This window comes from Myxocyprinus asiaticus, chromosome 4 (genome assembly GCF_019703515.2).
Source record: "Myxocyprinus asiaticus isolate MX2 ecotype Aquarium Trade chromosome 4, UBuf_Myxa_2, whole genome shotgun sequence".
NCBI classification, from domain to species: domain Eukaryota; kingdom Metazoa; phylum Chordata; class Actinopteri; order Cypriniformes; family Catostomidae; genus Myxocyprinus; species Myxocyprinus asiaticus.
The window spans coordinates 57,813,431-57,838,346 of record NC_059347.1 but is presented as its reverse complement, the minus strand read 5'-3'; the positions used below and the strand labels follow the sequence as shown (position 1 = coordinate 57,838,346).

Below are 24,916 nucleotides of genomic sequence, written 5' to 3'. Positions count from 1 at the left end.
CATCCCTCCCTTCAGTGCTCGTTTGGAAGCTCCGCCCACCAAATTCATGCTCGCTGAAAAGCCTCGCCGATGTTGGTGCGGCTCCTAGCCAACGACTTATCATAATCCTTTTTTAGTTTATATTCATCTGACCTTTTTCTCTTGGTCTGTTTCTCAGCCATTTGTCCTCCTTGGAGTTTAGAAAGTTCGCATCAGCCAGATTTGCCGTCGCTCTTCTAATGAATTACGTTCTCGCTCTGCCCCCACCCCCCATCCTGTGCACACGCAAGAACCACCCCCTGTTGCTGATTGGCTGGAGTAGTGTTGTGTGGATCGATCTGATCCACTTTGTTTTTGTCCCGTTTACAGAGCCAGGGCTGTGTACAAATACTAGATTTTTTCAGCCCACCCACAGAATGGACAGCTAGCAGACTGTGAGGAGATATTTGCAGAGTTTGACAAAAAGTGTATTGGATTAGAATTACTGAGTGCACCTTTAAAAGGAGACACAAAATGTGGAGCAGGGACTTCTGGAAATATAGTTTCATTGGCTTTTAAACCGGTTCATTGAAGTTAACCATTGAATCAAATTTCTCAACACTACTTGAGAGATAGAGAAATTCTACAAAAACATGCGTTTTCTCACATCACACCATGTTGCGCTGTTTGTTGGAATAACACAGCTAGTTGCTGGAAACTTCAAAACAGTTGAGCCAATATTACACTACTGAAATATGTAGGCTAGCAGAGACACTAATTGTAGGAAGTTAGAAGAGATGTATGATTGTGTGTGTCAGATAAATCATTTGTCCAGCACATTACAGAACTGAACTCTGTCTAGCTAGCTTGTAGTTGAGCTCCCAGTTTTTACTGAGGATTTGAGTGCAATTGAAATCACATCTTTTGCTGAGTGTGAGTAATGTCTGTCTGGGATCTAAGAAAGCTGTCACTCTATGGATAAAATATTATCACTGGCTTTCAGTCGGCACAGAAAATTCTGTCTGTCTACTCTAGGGCTGATCATTTTTCATCATGCAATTTCAGGTCCACCACCATAATACGGGACAAGAGGCGTTCCTTATGGGACGCCGTAACTTTGGCCAAATCATGGGACTTCCTGGCTAATACGTATGAAATACGAGCTCCGCCTCTAAAACAACTTTATCACTAAGCGCTCTTTTTCACCGTCAACTCAAACAACCTGTCATATAGAACTTTTTCATATACTGTAGAATTTTATTCTCATTGAACATCCTGTTATTTTAAGAAATATCTGTCTCATTATTGAAGTAAGTTGGTCGTAAATGCAGTTTCATGTTGACTTGAAGTAAGTACGGAAAGAAGGAAGGAAGGAAGGAAGACAGACAGACATGAAGGGAGGAAGGAATGAAGTCATTTTTATTTGTATAGCGCTTTTCACAACACACATCGTTTCAAGGCAGCTTTATAGAAAATCATGCATTAACAGAAAATGAAAATGTAATATCTATAAAGTCTTAGAGTCATCATTGTGTAGTTTGAATAAATATGATAAAAATTAATTAAATAATAATTGTATTTAGAACCCCAGTGAGCAAGCTGAAGGTGACTGTGGCGAGGAACACAAAACTCCATAAGATGATGGTTAATGGAGAAAAATAACCTTGGCTCGTAAAACAGAAAAGCGTAATTAAACATTAAAGCTTACTCCACGATCTGGAGACACTGAGACTTGTTGCGTGTATAACAGGGGAATATGTCATAGGAGAAAAGAGGAGGACTGAAGGAAGAAGGAAGAACCCGGAGAGGGGGAGAGAATGAATGAGAGAGGCAAGGAAAATCAATCAGAGGGTCATTAACATCAATCCTCTGCCAGATGGCATTGTGGAAATAGCTTTCATACACTGGCAGCCCAAATGGGTGTGACAAAAGTGAATTTGAGCATGTGTGTTTGCGTTAGAGAGATAGAGTGTGTAAGACTCGTTAAGAAATAAATAGCATGAACAGGTGGAAAGGAAAGGTTACATAGATCACCTAACAGATAAAGAGATATTTAGTCATGTACGTGATGCTGGAGGAAATAAATAGACAAAAAGTATATCTCAAAAAATAAATAATTTAAATGGATAGTTCACCCAAAAATGAAAAGTCTGTCGTCATTCACTCACCCTCATGTTGTTTTACTTTTTTCTATGGAACACACAGGTGTAAGGCAGAATGTTGGCCTCAGTCACCATTCACTTTCATTGTATTTTTTTTCCATTCAGCGAAAGTGAATGGGGACTGAGAGTATCATTATGCCTACTATCTCCTTGTGTGTTCCACAGAAGACAGAATGTCATATGAGTTTAGAACAATAAGGGTACAGACTGTTCTCATGTTTAAATGACTGTGTACTTGTGTTGGGTGTAAATGGGGACATACTCACCCGTGAAATGGTGAGGGGCAAATTGAAGTCTTTCCCCCCCTGCAGTCTGAAGCCCCAGGGGGCCGGACCCTGTAACGCCACACTGTAGTTACCACTCATAGCTGTCTGATATAAAACACACCCTCAAGAGTGACTGCCAAATACACACTTATAAACTCCTCACAGAACACTCTGGAAAGACAGAGAAAGATGCAAAAATATTCAATCAAGATCTTGTTAAAAGATCTCATATTATAGTCAGAGTACATAAGCAACAACAGCATAATTTATCTATGACATATCATATGAGATTTACCTTTTAGAAAAGAAACACTCTTGACAATAACAAACCCCAAATCCTCCGCAGCACAATGAACAAAACAGACAGATGAAAGGTCTAAAGGTCCCACACAAACTGACTCACACCGAGGGTAGATTGTGCATTAATACCCATTTATCAAAGGGTGTGTGTGTTTTGGGGGTTGGGGAGGGGGGTGCTAAGATTACACAATGATATTTAGGGAACAGACCCTCAATGTCCTGCCAAACATTAAGGATGAACTATCATAAAGCCACTAGAACCCAAAACAAAAGGTTCTGAGATTAGATGATGAGGATCAGACGCTGGAATGTTCCACAGGTCAGATGGGACTGGGAGCCTTATCGTCACTATGTTTTGAGAGGATCACTTAGTCATCCAGTATCTCTATCTGCTGTTCATATTTTCCAATAATTCACCATAGGGAGATAAGTGAGGCTTCTATAAATATTGAAGCAGAGAAGAGATTTAAACTTAATCCATACTGTCATCATGCATTGTTCACAACTCTTTTTATCAGATATCAATTTAACAAAATTCCCACTGTGTCTGTCTGTCTGTCTGTCTGTCTAGATAGATAGATAGATAGATAGATAGATATGGATGGATGATAGAAAAAAGGCAGATGCAAAGATGGACGTACGGACAGACAGACAGACAGACAGACACTCACAGACAGACAGACAGTAAGGCAGAGAGATGGATGGATGGACATATGGATGATAGAAAGAAAGAAAGAAAGAAAGACAGACAGACAGACAGACAGTCTATCTATCTGTCTATCTATCTGTCTTTGCATCTCCCTGTCTGTCTGTCTAGATAGATAGATAGATAATCTGTCTTTCTTTCTGTCTGTCATCCATCTGTTCATCCATTCATCCATCCATCTATCTGTCTGTCTGTCTGTCCATCCATCCATCTGCAAGTGTGTGTCTGTCTGTCTATCTGTCCATCCATCCATCCAGATAGATAGATAGACAGTCTGTCTTTCTTTCTGTCTATCATCCATCTATCTGTCTTACTGTCTGTCCATCTATCTGAGAGTGTGTATCTGTCTGTCTGTCTATATATCTAGCCATCTATCTGTCCATCTGTCTGTCTATCTATTTATCTGTCACTCTCTCTCTCTCTGTCTGTCTTTGCATCTGCCTGTCTGTCTGTCTGTCTAGATAGATAGATCTGTCTTTCTTTCTGTCTATCATCCATCTGTCCATCCATTCATCCATCCATCCATCCATCTATCTGTCTGTCTGTCCATCTGCAAGTGTGTGTCTGTCTATCTATCTGTCCGTCCATCCGTCCAGATAGATAGATAGACAGTCTGTCTTTCTTTCTGTCTATCATCCATCTATCTGTCTTACTGTCTGTCCGTCTATCTGTGAGTGTGTGTCTGTCTGTCTGTCTATATATCTATCCATCTATCTGTCCATCTGTCTGTCTGTCCGTCCATCTGTCTTTGCATCTGCCTGTCTTTTTTCTATCATCCATCCATGCATCTATACACAATTAATGGCGAAAGAGATATATACATTGAATGTTGTATTTTAGAAACTACGGCTCATTTATGCCTTTAAAAACAGACTCACACAAACATAATTTTTATTGTGCAAAGTATATGCATTTGTGTAATGTAAAAAAATGAAGAAATTGCTTTGCAAGCAAAGTCTGCATATAAAAAGAAACCATAAGGTCACCCCTCGGGCAGTCGGGGAATCACTGACTGTGTGTGTGTTAAGTGAGGTGCTTGTCCTATATCTGACCCAGATCTTATATCAGTAGTTTGAAACGATTCACTCTCCATGCTATCCCCTCTCAACCACACACACATACATAAAGAAATCCATATACAATGCCACAGAAGAGCAGCGATACTGAATGTGGAAAAAGTTAATGACATGTGACAAAAAAAAAAAAACATGCAAACACACACAATAGAACATCGGAACCCCTGTTGTGTGGCGGCAGTAAGTAGCTTTAGGCTTCAATGAGAACAGCTGAGGCCAAAAAGAGAACAATACATGATGCATGTCTAAGTCTGTGTGTGTGCGTGCGTGCGTGCATGCGTGTTCTCAAACAACAGGCCCTCCTCACCATTAAAGTTTGTGCCATCGTTTTGGCATTTACTGTATTGTGTTACATGTCCGAATAAAAATACCATAGACATTCAAACACATAAAGTCTGTCTGGTTAGATGAGACTAATCTAATATAATCCCAATCTGTCTGTACAGAATCAACACAATTACACTAGACTAGCAAGTAATTTACTTCCCAAAAACCCAATGACAACTCAATAAAAAATCAACAGGAAATATCAATCTAGGGTGTTCTGTGAGATTGCTTACAGGTCCAAGTCAAAAGAGTCTACCCTCAAGTCTCTATGGCTTGGGGCCCTACTTCAATGTAAATCTATGGGATTTTTCACGTTTTATCATCCATCAGACGGAAATCTGATGGTTTGAAAAGTACTAGCACACCTTTCCTCAACAAGCCTCACGATTTGAGGTACCTTTCCTGTTTGTAAACGAGTTATGCACTAAAGTTTAATAGTGCAATACTTCCTGGAACCATGAGCAGATCTTCACAAGGACCAATCGATGTTCTATGTGCTAAAAATAAATAATGAAACTCAGTCTGTGCATTTGAGCATGCTAACAGTGTGTATTTTGAACATTCACATGGTTTATGGGCACACATAGTCATTTAATGTCTTCTAAAGCATAAAAGATTAACTGAATTGCATTTACTAATATCATGAAATCAGTAATATATGGGCTACAGTTCTATTTTATGCATGGCAAATTGAAATCTTTAAGTCAGTTCTCTTATCCGGTGCATCTCTAATATGGTTGTTTAGAGTTGGGGGTGTGGACAGACACTGGTTCCAGCTTGTATAACATATGACATCCCCCACTGTCCATATGGGGCCACCATAAGAAAGCAATAATACATTTTGGCTCCTAAGGATGATCAAATGTGCATTGGTTTCACTGCTGGTTTCAGTTTATCCTAGAATTTTATACAGATCTTCATATCAACAAAAACAAAATGCATACATGAATTTGTTTATCAATACAGGGGAGACTGGGGCTAGCTGTCACACGAGGAAGTTTTGGGTAAAAAGTCCAATTACACAAATGTGTTTTTCCTAGTAGTGATTTTGTTTGTTGGCTTAAAATACCTAGTTCAAAACAAAAAATTTAGATGACTTCTATTATACAAAATAAAATTCTTTTTTGTTTTGTTTTTTTACTTTAGCTCTTGGGAAAACACGTGGAAACAATAAAATATAAAACCCCACAGGTAAGTGTCAACTATATAATGAAGATAGAGTCATTCTCAAGGCAAGAGTATTTGTCGTATCTGTCAGGTTGGGGCAAGTTGTCACGTTTTTTTAATATGTTGACATTTTATACAGTTCATGCATTTCCATTTATATGGACCAAAACAATAGTCTCATATTTTTGTAGTTTAACAATTACTCTCTTGTTCATATTGTAATTGTTATACTGTTTACATTTTGATGGAAAGTCATTTAATAGCCAATAATATATTTTAAATACATAATGGTTTCTCTTTTTCTCTCTCTTTTTTTATTTTATTTTATTTTATTTTATTTTTTTATTATTATAGTTTTTTATATTAAAAATAAAGGTATTCATCTCACATCAGTGTCAAAAAACACCAGGTTTCCATTATGACAACTTTACCCCAAAACAAAGTGGTGAGTGACAAAATTCCCCAGTCTCCCCTGGCTAAATGTAACACTATGAAGTACCTATGAATTAAATCAATTTAAAAACATAACTCTCTGGTCCTAGTTAAAACCATGTGATGGACTTGAACTTACCTGTGTCAAAAGGGCTGTAGGATGACTTGCGCTTGTCCCGTTGTGGTGCGTCTGTGTTTTGTTTGGACTGCGCTGCGCTCGAGGGAAGTGGCCGGATTAGCGTTCCCTCCGCCGACGTCATAAAAACAGGGGCCGGACGTGCTCCCGTATACCCCGTCAGCTTTGTTTTATTTTGTATGGACCCTGCCTGCAATGCAAGTTTTGTTATATTTTGTACTACTGTTGTGCAGCCTATAAAATAAAATTAAAAAGGCATATGATGCAGTTTGTTGTTTATAAACATTATCAGTATTATATTGTCCTGGCAAAAAAAAAAAAAAAAAAAAGAAATTGCATATAAAATAAAATGAACTATGCATATAATGCAATTAGTTGTTTATAGTTATCAATATTATATAAATATATTTAAAAAAAATAGGCATATGATTAAATCTGCTGTTTATAAAAAAATATCAATATTATATTGTCATGGCAAAACCTTTTGAATAATATAATAATAATAATAATAATAATAATAATCATAATAATAATAATTATAATAATAATAAATATGCATATGATACAATTTGTAGTTTATAAAAAATATAAATATTATATTGCCCTGAAAAAAAAAAAAAACTGAAACAACATAAAAATAAAATAATTTGAAATAAAATAAAATAGGGGTATGATGCAATTTTTTAAATAATACAAAAATAAATATTATACTGTCCTGCCAAATAGTTCTGCTACAAAATTAAATTAAATATTAATTTTTAGTTTGTAAAAATATCAATATTACATTGTTCTGGCAAACAAAAATCTGCAATAAAATTAAATACAATTAATTTAAATTAAATTGGCATATGATGCAATTTGTTGTTTATAAATATATACTATAAATATTAACAAAAAGTTATGCAATAAAATAAAATAATAAATAAATTAAAAAGGCCATATTATGAATTTAGTTGTTTATAAAAATCTTTTAAATATTATATTTTCCTGGCAAAAAGTTCTGAAAAATAAAAACTAAAATAAAATAGGCATATGATGCAATTTGTTGTTTATAAAAATTGTCTCTATTACATTATCCCAGGCAAAGTTTCTGCAATAGAATAAAGACAATATATATATATATATATATATATATATATATATATATATATATATATAAACAGAAAAAAGTAAATGCAGTTAAAAAGCCATTTCCCCCTATATGAATAAAACAAATAATTTTTATTTTTTTATTTTTTCAAAATTCTACAATATTTTAATTAGTGTAGCCTAATGATGACAGATTGGTTTAATCACATTACATAACATTTTGAATTCAATAAAACCAGTTAATTTGGATGTTAAGCACATTTTAGGTTTCCTGAAGAAACATTGTATAGTGTTGCTTAAAAATTACAGAGCTGTGGTCTAACTGCTGACATGTATATCTTTCAGATTTAGTAACATATTGTGACGTTAACAAGTAAAATAGTATTTTAAACCCACAACACGTAAAAGCTAGTGTTTTATATAACAAAAGGTTAATGTAGTAGAAGGCTGCAGGTATAACCTGTGTGAGAAAAATGTTTTCAATGTAGGCCAATGTAGAGTGATACTGTCATACAGAATCACTCAGGTATGCATCAACAAATGATGACACCCAACAAATCTCACCTTCACACAAAACTAACATTCATTACAGTATGACAGAGAAATGCATCATACCACATGTGGCTTTTCCCTTCCATCACCAGTACAGCAGCTTTTAGAAAGACAGGACACTGTTTAAACACTCTGATGATGTGTTATACAATGGCTGGAATAGCCATACAGACAGTCTAAAAGCATACACATTGATGTTAATGGGAGCTAAGTAGGATAAAGTGTAAACACAGACCGTAGAACTAAATAAAGAAGCTATTATTAGCATCTGTACAGAGAATGGGAATCCGATCAATAATGTACTGCAGTCCAAACTATCTTCTGTTTTCCTAACAGCTAAATGCAGCTGTCAGAGTGGTTAGCGTGAATCCGACGGTCTGATCTGGGCTAATGCACTCATCCAGCAAAAAAAACAACAAAAAAAACATTTCCAAATGAAGGAATTGATTTTTAGAAATCAATGTGCCCTAACAAAGGTTACATCTCTCAAAGGTTAGTGTTACTAATATTTTTGTACGTGGCAGTGAAGACAATGAAATTAATCTGTGTACCAAGTCATTAAATTTTACTTTTATGTTACCATTATTTGTATAGGGAGAATGTGATTATGAGTCATAAAAATGCATGTTTGAATGAACACAAGAATTGCATTTGTAGGCAAACGAAGCACTATCCTCTTTAAAGGGACAGTTCACACAAAAATGAAAATTATCTTTTACTCCTCCTCATGCCATTCCAGATGTGTATGACTTTCTTTTTTCTGTTTAACACAAGTGAAGATTTTTAGAAGTATATCTCAGCTCCGTAGGTCCATTCAATGCAAGTGAATGGGTGCCAAAACTTTAAAGCTTCAAAATCTACATAAAGGGGGCATAAAAGTAATTAATGTGACTCCAGTGGTTAGATCCATGTGTTCAGACACAATATGATAGGTGTGGGTGAGAAACAGATCACTATTTAAGTCATTTTTGGTCCTAAATTCTCCTCCCTGCCAGTAGGGGGCGATATGCACAAAGAATGTGATTCACCAAAAACAGAAGAAGGAGAAAGTGAAAGTGAAAGTGAAGGAAAAAGGATTTAAATATTGATCTGTTGTTCACCCACACTTATCACATCGCTTCAGAAGATGTGGATATAACCAAAAGAGTCGTCTGGAGTACTTTTATGTTGCCCTTATGAGGATTTTGGAGCTTCACATTTTTGGCACCCATTCACTTGCATTGTATGGACCTACAGAGCTGAAATATTCTTCTTAAAATCTTTGTTTTTGTTCTACAGAAGAAGAAAGTCATACACATCTGGGATGGCATAAGGGTGAGTGAATGATGAGAGAATTTTTATTTTTAGATGAACTATCCCTTTAATTCTCATTTAGTTCTCATTGCTTTAGATAAAAGAGTCTGCTAAATAAATGTAAAAGTTGTTTTTGGTAATAAAAATAAGTTAATAAATGGTAAATGATAAAAAAGCGAATTTATAGAATTAATTACATGTTGAATATAAATTCAACAAACGTTCAAAATCATGAAAAAAAAACCACATGGTTTAACACATGGTTTAACAGAGGACAAGACTAGTGATGTGGGACAGGCCAAAAATCACAATTTTACGGTTATACTGTAAATTTTATGAGAAGAAAGTAAATCTTATAGTTTTCTCTCAAAAGAACATGTGTGCCTTTCTTGCATAAAACAGTAATGGGACACTTATGTGTACTCTTTTCATGGAAAGTTAATTATGGCCTTTCTGTACTGCAACTCAGCAGGACACATTCTAGTAAAAGTTCACAAATCAGCTCTTTGTACTGATGAGCAAAGAAACAAGATTACAATATTGAGTCCTAGTAGGTGAATATAATCACCTCATACATGCATATAAATCTTCATATATGCATCGCTCTCTGTCTGATTTGTGGCTATTACATGATATTTTCACCTGCTCAGCTCCAACCAGGAAGACAGCGCTGTGCAGAAAGTGATCCATCAAGTGATCCAAATCTTTGAGGAAGATGTTAGATGTCTGGAATGACATGTGAGATCAGACGCCAGAATAGAAGCTTTTTAATTCAGGGACTCCTGAGATTCCAAATAAAAATATTAACATCAGTTGTGATTCTACAACAGGTTTTATTTTAATTGAGCTATGAAAATAACTCTATAAAGGGTCTGCATAAAAAAAAAAAAAACCCATCAAAACATTTAGTTTGTTTTATACCAAGAATGTTTACAAAAAAAAAAAAAGAAAGCCAATCGTGTGAAGAAGAGACGACCAATAAGCAACAACTCGACACATTTGCCACGTTTAAAAAACTATGAAATTCAGCGCATTTGATAACAAAATATCAAACCAAGTGGCATTTATTTTAAAGGAATGTTCTGGGTTCAATACAAGTTAAGCTCAATTGACAGCATTTGTGGCATAATGTTGACAAGCACAAAAATGTATTTCAACTCGTCCCTCCTTTTCTTTAAAAAAAAAAAAAAAATGCAAAAATGGAGGTTACAGTGAGACACATACAATGGAAGTCAATGGGGGCCAATTTTGGATGGTTTAAAGGCAGAAATGTGAAGCTTCTAATTTAATAAAATTACTTACATTAATTCTTCTGTAAAAACATGTATTATTTGAGCTATAAATTTGTTAAATTGTCATTTTGGTTTTTTTATCACACTAAAATCACGTTTACACGCATATTGCTCATTTGTTGTGGCTATATTTTTGAAATAGTGAGTATTTTAACATTCAAAAATTGGCCACATTCACTTCCATTGTAAGTGCCTCACTGTATCCCCAGATTTGTGTTTTTTTAAAGAAAAGAAGGGGCGAGTCAAAATTTATTTTTGTGGTAATCGTATTATCCCACAAATGCTGTCGATTGAGCTTAACTTGTATTGAACCCAGAATATTCCTTTGGAAAAGGAGGGCAAACTTTTCAAGCAAAACATTTCACAAACAGAAGTTTGTTAGGTTTTAAATGATAAAACAATAAATATACTGTTCAAAAATAAAGTTAAAAATCACAGTAATATTGGTTTAAAGTTCCATTGGATTTGTAAGATTACACTATGAGCACTGAAATGTCATCTTAAGTGTTGTAGTACCAATGACAGAAAATGGAAAAACACTTGTAAAATCAAATTACATAAAGAACAAAATTCAAGTTGTCTATGATTAGCTATAACATCAAGTTGTTATTGTCCAAATACTTCTTGGGGCCTCTGTATACTGTATGTATTCAGTGAACTCAATAATTTCTTTGTCCTGTTTGTTTCTCAGATGAAACACATTTATATTTGATCTATTGGTGGTAAAAGGTTAATAACAACCACAGTTTATTAAAAAGTCGTTTTCTGGACAAGCTAGTCTTAACTGATGAGACTTACAGTAGCAAGTGAAAAGACTTTAGAGCTCATGTGAGGAGTCTTTCCATAGTCTCCAGTAACTCTGCTGGGCAGTTTATGTGCGTGAGGTCAAACATTATGTTCCTTGAGTCTTGATGGTGAGATCTAGACTTCTCCTCCATATCTTCTCTCAGGTTGATGATTTTTGGGAGTATCAGAGGAGCTGTTGATATCTTCTCTCAGGATGATGATTTTGGGAGTATCAGAGGAGCTGTGGGTCACAGAGTCATTCTTTGGGTGAAATGGATGGTCAGAGGTCATGCCAGCACTCCTGCTTTCTTAGTGTAAACAACCATTGGTGTGGTTACCATGGCGAAGGATCCAGAGACGAGATCATGTTCACAAAGGCTGACTGACTCTTTTATCTGTACTGGAGGCTACAGAACACACACACACAATATCATTCACAACACTGTTCAATACAGTTCTGATTCATTTAAGTGTTAACTTTGTCTCAAATGTTTCCTCTAAAATTCCTTAGGGAAATAAAAAGAAAAATGAGACTATTGTTGACGTACAGTAGGAGCACTGAGCTATAAAATTCATTTGGATAGTACAGCTGTGGTCATTTGTTCTTGGAAGAATTTGATGAGAAATCTTTGAGTTCGTATTGAGATGTCTGACTTTTGATTGCAGACTTTGGTATCTTGGCAAATCTGAATTCAGTTTGAGGCATCGTTGTGAACTCTTCTGAAACTCTAGAGGAAACACATGTGAGATAACTGTGGTCTTTTTTACGAGAAAAATCTGAGAAGCATGAGACTCAAGCCAACTATCAATCTGATCTCTATTTAATATCAGTGCTGTCTAGGAAAAACAATTGAGAGATGTCATCTGTGATTTTTCTTTCCTATGTGAATCTAAATGAAAACGGTAAACAGGACTGGCTTGAACATCAAACCTGCTAAAAATTAGACTCTGGACGTAGTTATGAAAATAAAGGTGGAGTTACTGTTGGGTGAAGAAGGGATGGCAAAACAATAGCTAGATAAACAGCTGTTTATTTACCTATATTACAACTCAAATCAATATTATTTATTTAATTGGCAAGTAGTATTTTAATGAGCTGGATAATGAGCAGACAGACGAATTTCAACGCAGATCAATATTTGAAGTCCATTTATTTATTTATTTGGCAAGTAATCTTGTAATATGTTGGATAATGAGCATTCGTACGGTCATTATTTACTAAACAAACATCAACAGAACTCCAACGCAAACTGGAAGTTGATATCAGCTGTTCAGCGATTTGTCCTCCTCACATAATTACATTATTTCAACACAAATCCATATTTTATGTCCATTTATTTTTTTTATGTGGTTCGTAGCCAATACAACACTAATTTCCCTATTGGGGATTAATGTTTATTTTATGCATGTGACTTAAATCTCACCTTCTCCATCATCAGTGAAGAGCATTTTACAATTTTTCTCTGTTTGGAAGAGCCTCTAAATGGCACTCTGGACATGTTTGAACTATTCTTCATCAGGTCCAGCTCTACATCTCCCATTACCTGCAATCTCACACACACATACACACATGCATCCTAAAATATAGATCCATTATAAGGCACCTGCTACACAATTTATTATTATTATCATTATTATTATTAAGATTTACACATTTCAATTTCATAACAAAATTCAATCAAATTGAATTAATCTTTTATGAAATAAAATGCAACCAAAAAACTAAATATTTTAAGTTTTATTAATTTAATTTTGAAACTGAAATGCGTAAATGTTTAAAATAGGCTAAAATATTTTTTTGATTGAAGTTAGGAAGAATAAACAGTGTCAAAAATACAAAAAGTATGTAATGGTGCTCTTTATATTTTTGATTTATGTTTTGCTATAAGTGTTAGTGCACAAATCCTCTATTCACAGGTGTATAACCCATGATTCATTTATTAAAAGTCATTTTGTCTTAAACAGATGGTTCAAATAAATAAATAAATACTTAGCACTTAATCAAACCAAGACCAAACAAGTCTGTAAAATCGTAGTGTTCATGTGGGTATCTGCTTTTGAACCTTCTCTCTTGGTCCGATTGGGATCATTTTATGGTTTTAGACCACATTTGCCATTTAAGAACACAAGCCTGTTGTACAGTACCATAGTACAGGAGTTGCCCGTGGTTGTGTGGAGTTTGTTTTTGGAGACAGAAGACTGTCTGCTCATACTGGTGTCCTGAACTGACGTGTCACTATTAATGGAGGAAGAGAGACAGTCCTTTTGAGAGCGAGACAGACAAGATAAACCTGGTATCTTCTCAGCTAATGTGGCTCTGCAGAGAGACAGATGAATTTACATTGTATTAGTGAAAAATTGGGGATTTTCTTTGCATGGTTCACACACATTTTTTGACCAACACATTTCTGTGATTTTCCAGTTTCTTGTGATAACTGGATAAGGATTTTTTTTATTTTAATTTTTTTATCATTTTATCACAAAGTGCAATTTTTTTAACTCTGCTGAGCATAACAAGAAAAAAAATTGCATTGACTCTAGAAATTTCTATGACTTTTTAAGATTTAGTTCATTTCTATTCACAGTTTTAGAACTGCATGATATTTTCAGACTGTCTAAATTTATTTAGTTCATTTACTTTAAACCTTGAAAACTAAAAAACTTGAAACTGTCAAAACAATCAGAATTGCAGATTCACAAAAAAAAAAAAAAAAAAATCTGAGCTTTTTAATCACAGTAAAACTATGCCATTTTTATTTGTATTTGTTATATATATAAATTTACTATTATTTTGTGTATGTAAATACATTTGCATTGTATGAATATGTATTTGGGTAGTATATCCATTTTTTTTTATCTGAGTGTATAAAGGGAAAGTGTACAATTCTTTGCCATTTTTTAATAAACTTTTTTGTTACTTAAATAGTCCAAATGTGACAAATTATTATTATTATTATTATTATTTTACTTTAAATGTACAAATATTCCATGTAGTCTCTAAATTAATATTAAATTGTAAAAATTGCATGCACAAAAATTATAAATTAACTTAAAACAAAAAAACAAAACAACTATTGTTATGTATTTTTGCTATGTTGGATGTTTCATTTACCGATATTTGGTGTGAACTATTGCATATATGAAAGGGTTGTAGATGGCGGATGATTTGGCGAGGACTGCTGGCAGTGTTTTTGAGTAAGGGCTGAGAATGCTTGCATGCCTGAGACAAGAGAGAAAAAAGGGACACAAATAAAATATAGGTTACACTTAAACACATGTAAGTCTTTGAGAAAGCACAGCAGAAATTCAGTGCAACCCTACAGACAGGCATACAGACAGATTAGAATGTTTTATAATCACTTCCTACTTCTCACAGCTGTACTGAGCTTAACAGATATGGTAGAGTTGAGCTACACACACACACACACACACACACACACACACACAAACACACAGAAGTAAAGACATACTGTATACACACTAACGAGAGAGAAATACATTAAAAAGTGCCAGATAAACAGTAATCAGGGGATTTGCAGATTACAGACACTGTAACATTTACGAGATATGAAGATAAGTGCTATATATATCATCCAGTATGTAGTATCCAGTATACTGATTCACTGCATCATATATAGGTGAATGTGAAATTACAAATTGTAAATTGTACAATCAGTAAATGTACTAAAATAGCTGTTGGGTAAAAAGTGAATACAATAAAACCAAATTGGCATGCATAAAGGCAAGGTTTTGAGTAATATATAAGTATGGTAGATTTGTTTTATAAATGTAAGATTGGGGCAAGTTGTCACATGTATTTTATATGTTGTCATTTAATTCAATTCATTAATGAGAATTTCTATTTTCTATTGACCAAAAGTAATTTGATATTTTTGTATGGTACCTTTTCCACTTTAGCAGTGTCATGAATCATTTTGTGTTTCATGTTTTCAATTGCTTTACTGTTTAGATTTAGCTGCAAATCCATTTAACACCCTATAATACATTTTAAACACAGATACTGTATGTTGTGAAAGATGGCTTTTTTAACTTAAGAAAGTATTCCTTATGATAGGTATTAGTGTTTTCCAAAAAAGGTATTCTTCTCAAATCAGTGTCAATAAACAGCGGGTTCAAATTGTAACTTCCCCCTTATACTGTAGTGTGACAACATGCCCCATCATAGGTCAACATATCTTTGTTGTATCCTTTTTTTTCCCTGGGCATTAACAGTGGAAATGTTCCATTCACTCAAAAAAATAAATAATTTTTAATCAATTTTAAATGATTAGGCATTATAATTTTTAAACAAAATTCCATCCAATTGAATTGTGTTATGTTTAACAAAATTAAATGAACAAAACTTTAAATATTTAGTTTTATTTATTTTATTTTATTAAAGATAACTCGATTATATTTTACGGATAAATCTTAAATTGTTTTTTGTTTTTTTTTAGTGTAACTTTGTTGTTGTCAAGGCTTTAAGGTATGTGCATACAGAAATTGACTTAAAAAAAAAAAACCTACCCAGAGAAATACTCACTGAAGTAAAATGTGTGACTACTAGCCCCAGTTTCCCCTCTAAATCTCAATTATATTTCAATCTCAAAATATAAGATAAGTTGTGTTAGGAACATCATAACACTTTGGGCAAAAACCTTCAGAATTGTTCAGTCAAAAGTATATTTTTGATCTGAACGGAAAGACCATGTTTTGCCTACAGTACAAATAAAAACAAAGCAGAACATTGAACACAGGGCTTACACAAGTGAGCTGTTGTTTTGGCTCCCATCACATGGTCAAAACATCGGTACTAAACCATCATTTTACAGAGCATATGTTTACATGTGACAAAAATGTTAATGCGCACTGAAGACAAGTAGTTATGTGCTAGCTAGATAGTTGAACAAAGTCTGAGATATAAGCAGGCATGTTTTAGAATATTCCCTATACATTGTAGACAAATTTGTCCCCAAAAGTGAGCTAAACCTGTCAAAATTGTCTTTTTCCTTTTCCTTCCCCATTTGAAAAAACGACATATTAAAGGTACACTATGGAATTCTGGGCTCTCAGTCAACATCTGTGGTTGAATCATAAAACTGCAAGTTACTCGCAGAGGAACACTGTTTTGTTTTTTACGTCACCTGTGCTTCCACACTGCTCTTCTGGATGAATGAATCGAATGATTTGAGGTTTACTCATTGTAATCACCATATTGGAGAGGATCTGACTAGCTACCAACAGTCCAGCCTGATCTCATGAAAATTACATTATTGTGGCGACATTTCTGCCACAGAAATTAATTCGTTCATTTCACGCATCGTGGCTTTTCCTAGGTGAAATGTCCAATGTGTGGCGCTAAAAGCGAGTTAAATGTTCTCCCAAACAGATGAGGTTTTTAAGGTTAATACTCTATCAAGTTTTAAATCAACAAAACTGACCTCCCTACCCTAAAGCTTAAACCTAAACCTTACCAATAGTGTTATAACAGCAAATGTGAGATGAAAAATACCACTGCCGAAGAAACCACATCATTTTGTGGTGCTTCTACGACACTTTCGGCTCTCTTCAGGACTTGGACCCTGGTCTGTTTTACTTGTAATTTGTGTAAGTGTGAATAAAAGTTGTTGTTGTGTGCCGCTGGTGTTCATTTCACCAGGAAACTGTTGAGATATGCACCCAAACGAGCCACTTAAAATCATTTTGTAAAAATGTATGCATAGTAACATGATTCTAAGAACACGACCGCTCTCAATGTAAAGTCATTATTGTAGTCTTACCGTGTGACTCGGTACACGGTTTTGAACAATTATTTTTTTATGGCTCAATACTGGCTCTATAAGGGAATTTTGTTCATTTCTAATGAATAATTAAATGAGAAAAACTTTGTAGTGTACATTTGAGTAAATAATGATTTTCTTTTATTCTAAAAAATAAATAAATAAATAAAATAGTAATATATATATATATATATATATATATATATATATACACACACACACACACACAGTATATATAATATATTATTAATATTATTATTATTAGGCAGAGTCCTATTTTCTCAATGTAAAAAGCAACGAAAAGCATCTTCTTTGCACTAAGTGCAAATAGCGTTATGGCAGATACTCTTACACCCCTGTTTAAATACTAACATACAGTACAGTATAGGGGCATCACTGCAGCATTTTTATTGTGTTTATTTGGAGTCCTACAGACACCCTACTCCAACCCCTAACCCTATCTTACAAAAAGTAGCCATGGTTTTACTACAGTAACCATAGTATCACCATGGTATTTTTCTAGTAAAATTATAGTAACCACAAAATTAAACATGGTAACTAAGTACTACTAACAACATATTACTGTAGTAACACCATGGTAAGTACATAAGAACTGTATGGTTTCCACCAAAACACATGGTTACTTCAATATTACTACAGTAAAACCATGGTTAATTTTATCCGGATCAAATCCTTCTCTCAAGTCCCCGACATTCACTGTGAATAAATCACTGTGAGGAATCTCTTTTATTTATTAATATAAGTATTATGGGAAATATTCAGAGTAGAGACATGGGAAAAAGTATGTCAAGAGGTGCAAGAGTGCAGTTGTCCAGAGTTTTTCCACCAGACTATTGGAGTGCAAATAGTCACTTCGTTATTCAGTGTCTTAATACACTAAATGTCTAACCCGTTAACCAGTTTAACATCTCTGCCCCTTGGCAAAAAATTCAAATATGCCCGCCTTCATTTGATCAGCAGTTGACCCCAAATAAATCTGTCATGGCTGTCTTGAGTTTGTGAGAATCTTGGTGTATGTATGTGTGCACGCTCAGTACTCACCCTGCCCAGGCGATGAGGGTGACACACGCGTAAGGTGCCCAGGAAAGGACATAAACCACAATGACCACTGCCGCTATTTTAGCCAGTTTCCATTCACTCCTCATTGACAGCTGCTTCACAAAATTGGACTTCTGATAATTCAGCCTTTCCAAATCTCTAAACATGAAAAAAAAAAAAAAAAAAAATACAGCCACAATCACTTTTCAGTGAGCAATCATTAAACTGAAGATGCTGGAAGAGACGCGAGGACCACAGACCTGCCGGCCTGTCGTACAGAGAGGAACATGTAGAGATAACAGTAAAGTATTATGGCCAGAGGAATGAAGAAGACAAAACAGCAGAGCATCATGGTGTAACTCCTGTTGGCCGGAGATGGCGACACGTAGTCCCATGTGCATGATGTCATCAAACCTTCAGGGATGTAGGAACCTGCAAGAGCATTGACATCAGCCATGCACATTAAGTACATTGAATAAGCATGATGTTGATGATATATACCATAGTGTGTACCACACACTGCAAGACAGTGACTTGTAGAAAGTGGTTAGTTCAACCTCTCTATTTCTGACATCTAATAAGTAGACATTTACCAAATTCTTTTTGAACACAGTGCCCTGTAGTACACTTATTAAAGGGAAAAACTCCTAATGCAACCTGGGGTTATAGAGTAAGTTCACCCAAAAATAAAAATTCCATCATGTTTTTCTCACCCTTGTGACCTTAGTGTTTTTGTGTGTGTGTGTGTGTGTGTGTGGAATAAAAAAAGAGTCATTTTGAAGAATTTTTACACAGCTCTGTTTCATACAACGACAGCTCATAGTGACCACATCTGTCAAGCTCCAAATAAGACAAAACACCATCAGGGGCGCTTTAAGGCACATCTGGGCCCATGGGCTCGCTGAGGCCCCGTGCAGCAACTGCTGTGTATTGAACAAGCACCGCACGGACGCCTTTAACGCTTGTGCACTGTAAACAACCGCATCTCCCGCTGGGCTCCATGGGAGTTGTAGGCCCCTGGGCTTCAGCCCGTATAAGCCCGTGCGTTAATGTGCCCCTGAACACCATAAAAGTAGTCCATACAACTCCATGCACTATATTCCAAGTCTTCTGAAGCCATACGATATTGATTGTGTGAGGAACAGACCAAAATCGAAGTCATTATTTACTGAAAATCTTCCTCTCCAACGAAGCTCTGAAATCTCATGTTATTTATGGTGTTTTTGTGGCTTTCAATGATTTTTGGGTGAACTATTTCTTTAAGAGTCTTGCTCAAAGACACAATGGTGACTTGGCTAATTCCTTGAATCGGAACCATTCCAGAACATAAACCACTATGACACACCACATTATGTAATTAATACATAAATGTTTTCCTACATATATTCATATATCCCTATTTTTTTGCTTATTATAACCATAAATGACAAACATTTTCAGACAGGATTAGGTTATTTAAAACTTACTCCAGCCAATCAGAGGTGCGAGGCTCCAGGCCAGCGAATAGAGCCAGATGCACAGGATGGCCAGAAAGGTTTTGCGTTTGGAATTTGATTGGATGGTCTGCAGTGGTTTGGTGATGACCAGGTATCGGTCAATAGAGATCGCCAACAAGTTTATCATAGAGGTGATACCAAACAGAGCACCGCAGAATGCGTATATTTTACATCCTGTGGAAACAAAGACAGACTAAACATTGAACTGCAGTAAACATACATTTAAAACAAGAAATTACGTGTAATTTAAAGTGTAACAATGCAGGCCAATATTTCAATAAAAAATTAAAACTGGTAACTTTACCCAGTTCTCCAAACATCCACTGCTTATAAAGGCAGTTTATGAAGAAGATTGGAGATTGCGTGATGGCCATGAGGAAATCACTGACTGCCAGGTTCATTATGAAATAATTTGGCAGGTTCCGCAACTTTTTATTGCTGCAATAAAGAAAAACACATTTATTTCTTATTAAAAGACATTCCTTAATCAACCATGCTTATAAATCAAGTTTTATTGTCCCACTGTTCCACAATTTACATTTCTGTTATGTGACTCACCAAAAAAGTACTTAAAAGTACCATGGAATCATCTTAGGACTTTTTAATAAGGGGTTAACACTGTTATGTGTTTCTGGTACTGGTGTAATTCGATAACTTCACGCACTTCAGGACTTCAAGAACATTTTTCACACTCTCACTATTGTTATTATTATCTTTTTTTTTTTTTTTTTTCTATTAACAAAAGATTCATGTCATTTTTTCCCCCTCCACAGCGTCATTTCCATCACATTTTAAATTACGTTTGTTTTCAATAGATTTCTGTGGTGGAAAATGATGGTAATGGAAATGACATTTTTAATGTTTTTATTTTTTTATTTTTATAAAATAGCACACTTTTCTTGCCATTGCTAATTTCATAGCTAGCATTTTATGTGTCCTAAATACGCACAGTTAAATATTTTCATACTTTTCTGTATACTTTTGGCAGAATTACAGCTTGATTGGAAATGACGCCCAATAAAAATATTCTGCTCACAAGTGATATTTATCTTGAATTTTCTTTAAACATTACTTGTCTCATATTTCATCTCAAGCATGCTCTTTGCTGACTCTTTGTTAAACACTTAGTTGACAAGTATACTAACTTTTGAAATGAAAATCATATTTTTTGAAAAATGCATAAAACAATTTTTTTTATCACAATAAATATTGAGATGGTTTATGTTTTTTTCACTCTTTGTTTTAGATTATCATACTTTTAAACATGTAATAATGTATATTTTTATAATGCATTTTTATTGTTAAATATTGAAAGTCTGGGTGTGGCACAAGGCAAAAATAGTCAAATCTAGATGTAAAAGGCATTTGAAAAGTACCAAAAATAAATAACGTAGGCCTGGTAAAAGTTTCCAAAGCAGTTTTAATAAGACCATCATATAACAAAAAGAAAAAAGCTGAAATCTGTTCATTTTAGTAAAAATCAATCCCTGAGACAGTGTCAAAAGTTGAAGAACACCCAGTTACAGTGCCAGTTGAAAATATTGTTATCATGACATGACAATATATTCATACACAAATATTCATGCTAATCTTGTTATTTTTTTAAAATTGTAATTATCATGTAATAAGAAACATCCCATTGTAGAGATATACATTTTATACCTCTAATGATAGCAATGCGAGAGCAAAATTCTTATAATAGCAAGAAAACACAATGAGTTTTGGCAAAGCAGGAGTCAAATTAGTTCGAGCAGATATCAGTCAGGTCAAAAGTGCCGTTGCAGTTCTTTCCATTGATGGTACTGCAGTTCTAGGAATTTCCAGCATTCCTGGAAGAGCAGTCAATTTTCTTCCACTCTACAGAAGCCCATGATTACGATGATTGCATCCATTTATGGCAATGCATCAACTTGTTATCCACACCTCATTCACAATTTTCCCTATTTCCAGCACCAATGGCCTATTTTGAACTCAAAGGAAAAACCATTATAGAAAATGAGGATTAAGGTTGTCCAGTGACATGCAGGGTGTTTTGAGTGTGTAATTTTAATCTGAGCAAATGGCCAGAGTAAAAAGAAAACAGAACCTTTCTTTCCCTGTATTTCAGTGACTGCTGGGCACTGACCCAGTTCACTAAAACAATTAAAGACAATATCATAAAAGAGACATAGAGGGATTATCTAACAGCTGGGGAGAGACAATCTGTCAAAAAATTTTAAATAAAAAGACCAGCAAAACACTTCCACCGTCTCACATTTAAGATATTTCTTTTTAAATATAATTTTACAATGTGTAACTGATAGATGACAAACTGCGTTTAACTATTATGACATTATTAAATGCATTTAGTGCTGTATAAATCAGTATAAATAAATGCAAACTGAGAGAGTTTAGAATAGACTTATCTACCCCAACAAAACAGAGCAAAATAAGGTGACAAGGATATGAGGCTATATCATTTTCATATTTTTAATTGATTATTATTTTGTAGTTTTAATATATTTATTCTATAAATAATATACAATTTAATATATATATATATATATATATATATATATATATATATATATATATATATATATATATATATATATATAATTTAATGTAAACCAGACCAGAACATCATAGAAATTTTCAAAATTCAGTGGACTGTTGACATGAAATACTTTTGTAATCTAATCACAAAGTATTTAGTTACTGTAATCTAATTACTGTTTGGTAATGTAATGAATTAAGTTTTTAATTTTTTAATCAGATTACAACAACTGACTTTCAAATAATGAAATTACTTTTAAGTATATTACTAGGGTTATACATTTTTCTAAAATAATATTATTTAGGTATAATGCATTTCAAATATAAATTACATTAGTATGTTCATCTGTTTGCATTTCTGTGACAGCTGAAGGGGCATGTGCCCCCTAACAAGTCAATGAACAAGGAGGATATATAGATATTATTTTGAATTTGTAGAAAAAGCAGATCAGATAAAGAAAAGAAGTAATTAGTAATGCAGTTACTTTTCCTATTAAGTGATCAATAAAGTAATATGATTACGATTTTAAAGAAGTAGTTAGCAATTTGTAGTGGAATACTCTTTTAAAGAAACCAAAGATAAAGAAAGTCAAAGATATTCACTTTTTCTTACATTTATACACTTTTACAAAATATATACTGTATTTTAACCTAAAATATTGGTGATAATAAAAAGTCCATGGACAAAATATGTCAGCTACGTCAAACACTGAAATGTAAATGTTATCACATTCCTAGCTACCTGAATGTTTTGTACATTCATTATATTCTGAGCATTAAACAAAATTTAATTTAATATTGGTAATGAAAATTATTAGAAAGCGTTACAAACATAAGACCAAACATTTCTTCAAAATGAGCTAAATCACACAACAGGTTTAGCTATTTAACAACACAACGGCTGGAAAATATTCAGATATATTACTTATCAACTCCAGAACCAAGAACTCATACCTGTAGAAAGCGATCATGACCAGTGTGTTGCCTGTAACCCCCAAAGTGCCGACGACGAGGATGAGGAAGGCGATGATGTAATGCACATGATCAGGAATGTCCAGTCTTTTGTATATCTGCCGTTGGGGCTCCATCACTAAACTATAAGAACAAACACTAAAAAAATAACATTTAAACTAATTCTGACCACAGACTGTGTCATGGTCCCTGTCTTCTGTTTCCCCCATCACCACCTCTCTGTCTTTCTCTCTCTGTGTCTCACTCTGTCCTTACTAGGAGAGTTTATGTAAAAGACAAGTTATTCTCTGTCTGTAACAGCAACAGACGGACACGCAGCGACCTACTTGTCGGAACAGTTTGTTTGTATCACATGACAGCAGAAGCTAGAAGCATTATCTATCTGTTTATCCGCCCATCCACCCATTGTTCTTTCTGTGTCTTCAAACTGATCTCAGGCTCATCTCAGAGGACGTGCATCTTAATCTGATCAGGTTATATTCCAAAAATGAAAAGCATTAGTCAGGACAGTGTGTGTGTGTGTGTGGGTGGGTGGTTTAAGAGGACATTTTTTTAGGTTATAAACTGGTAATTACAAGGGTATTATGCTATAAATGTGGTTTATGAGGACATTTCTAGTGTCCCCATAATTCAAATCGCTGAAAAAAACATACTAAATGATGTTTTATTGAAAACGTAAAAATGCAGAAAGTTTTTTGTGAGGGTTAGGTTTAGGGGTAGGGTAAGGGGATAGAATCTATAGTTCATACAGTATAAAAATCATTATATCTATGGAGAGTCCTCATAATGATAGCTGCAGCTGTGTGTGTGTGTGTGTGTGTGTGTGTGTGTGTGTGTGTGTGTGTGTGTGTGTGTGTGTCATTTATTGCATCATCATAAGTGTGCATCTTTATCTATTGTTTTCAATGTTTTCAATAAGAAGAGAAGAGATCAAATGAGAGAATAAGACAAGAAAATAGGTGAGAGAGAGAAGAGAGGATGGTGAGACAGTAGACAAAATGAGAGAGAAAAAGTTGAGGAGAAAAAAGAGGAGAGAGCAGAGGGCTGCAAAATTAGAAAAAGTGAGAAGACGAGTTACAATGAGAGAAAACAAAACAATAAAAAAAAGGCAAGAGAGAAGAATTGAGACATGGTGAGAAGAGATAAAATGAGAGAACAAGGTGGGGAAAAAGACATTAGAAAGAAGAGATGAGATGAGACACAAAGAGATGAGGCAAAATGGGAAAAGAAAAGAAGATGAGATAAAAGAGAGAGAACGACCAGAAAAATGTGCAGAGAGAGAAGAGATGAGATGAGATGAGATAAGAAAATACAACGGGAGAGAACAAGATGAGAAAAAAATAGCAGAGAGAGAAGAGAGAAGACAAGACGAGCAAAGACAAGAAGACAAGATAAAACGAGAGAGAACAAGACAAGAAAAAAGAGGAGAGAGAAGAGACAAGAAGAGAAAAAAAGAGATAAGAGAAGAGAGATAGGACAAGATGAGAAGAAAGAGGCAAGTGAAAAGGTCAAATGAAAGAGAACAAAAGAGA

The 24,916-nt window shown here is 34.5% G+C and overlaps 3 protein-coding genes across 8 annotated transcripts in view; 1 reads left to right on the top strand and 2 right to left on the bottom strand.

Moving 5' to 3' along the window:
• Window positions 1-6,608, bottom strand: part of LOC127440020 (PDZ and LIM domain protein 5-like) — a 65,999-nt gene extending 59,391 nt beyond the window's left edge. For all 3 annotated transcript variants that reach the window (XM_051696386.1, XM_051696387.1, XM_051696388.1), the window contains exons 1-2: window positions 6,534-6,608; window positions 2,387-2,557 (exon numbers count right to left, since the gene is read on the bottom strand). In XM_051696386.1, coding sequence (XP_051552346.1) covers window positions 2,387-2,485 — 99 coding nt within the window. In that variant the 5' untranslated portion in view covers window positions 2,486-2,557; window positions 6,534-6,608. The remainder of the gene's footprint in view (window positions 1-2,386; window positions 2,558-6,533) is intronic.
• Window positions 1-24,916, top strand: part of LOC127440017 (NAD-dependent malic enzyme, mitochondrial-like) — a 714,514-nt gene that overhangs the window by 596,477 nt on the left and 93,121 nt on the right. The window lies entirely within an intron of this gene.
• Window positions 10,286-23,710, bottom strand: LOC127440031 (melanopsin-A-like). Of its 2 annotated transcripts, none has more exons than XM_051696405.1 (9): window positions 23,367-23,710; window positions 20,182-20,315; window positions 19,848-20,051; window positions 18,642-18,813; window positions 18,385-18,540; window positions 14,655-14,762; window positions 13,688-13,859; window positions 12,967-13,119; window positions 10,286-11,949 (listed from the first exon to the last, which is right to left on the bottom strand). In XM_051696405.1, the coding sequence occupies exons 1-9, from the start codon at window positions 23,498-23,500 to the stop codon at window positions 11,830-11,832; spliced, it is 1,353 nt and encodes a 450-aa protein (XP_051552365.1). In that variant the 5' UTR covers window positions 23,501-23,710; the 3' UTR covers window positions 10,286-11,829. The 2 variants fall into 2 exon arrangements, with proteins under 2 accessions (XP_051552365.1, XP_051552366.1); XM_051696406.1 differs by having other exon boundaries at window positions 12,967-13,086.

Bases quoted from the DNA above. Each gene is read 5' to 3' on its own strand.
- LOC127440031 (XM_051696405.1), bottom strand. From the start codon at position 23,500: ATGGAGCCCCAACGGCAGATATACAAAAGACTGGACATTCCTGATCAT. The intron at 20,052-20,181 runs GTAAAGTTACCA...TTGTTTCCACAG, and splicing joins GTGGATGTTTGGAGAACTGG to GATGTAAAATATACGCATTC. The intron at 13,860-14,654 runs GTAAATGAAACA...GTCTCTCTGCAG, and splicing joins ATAGTTCACACCAAATATCG to AGCCACATTAGCTGAGAAGA.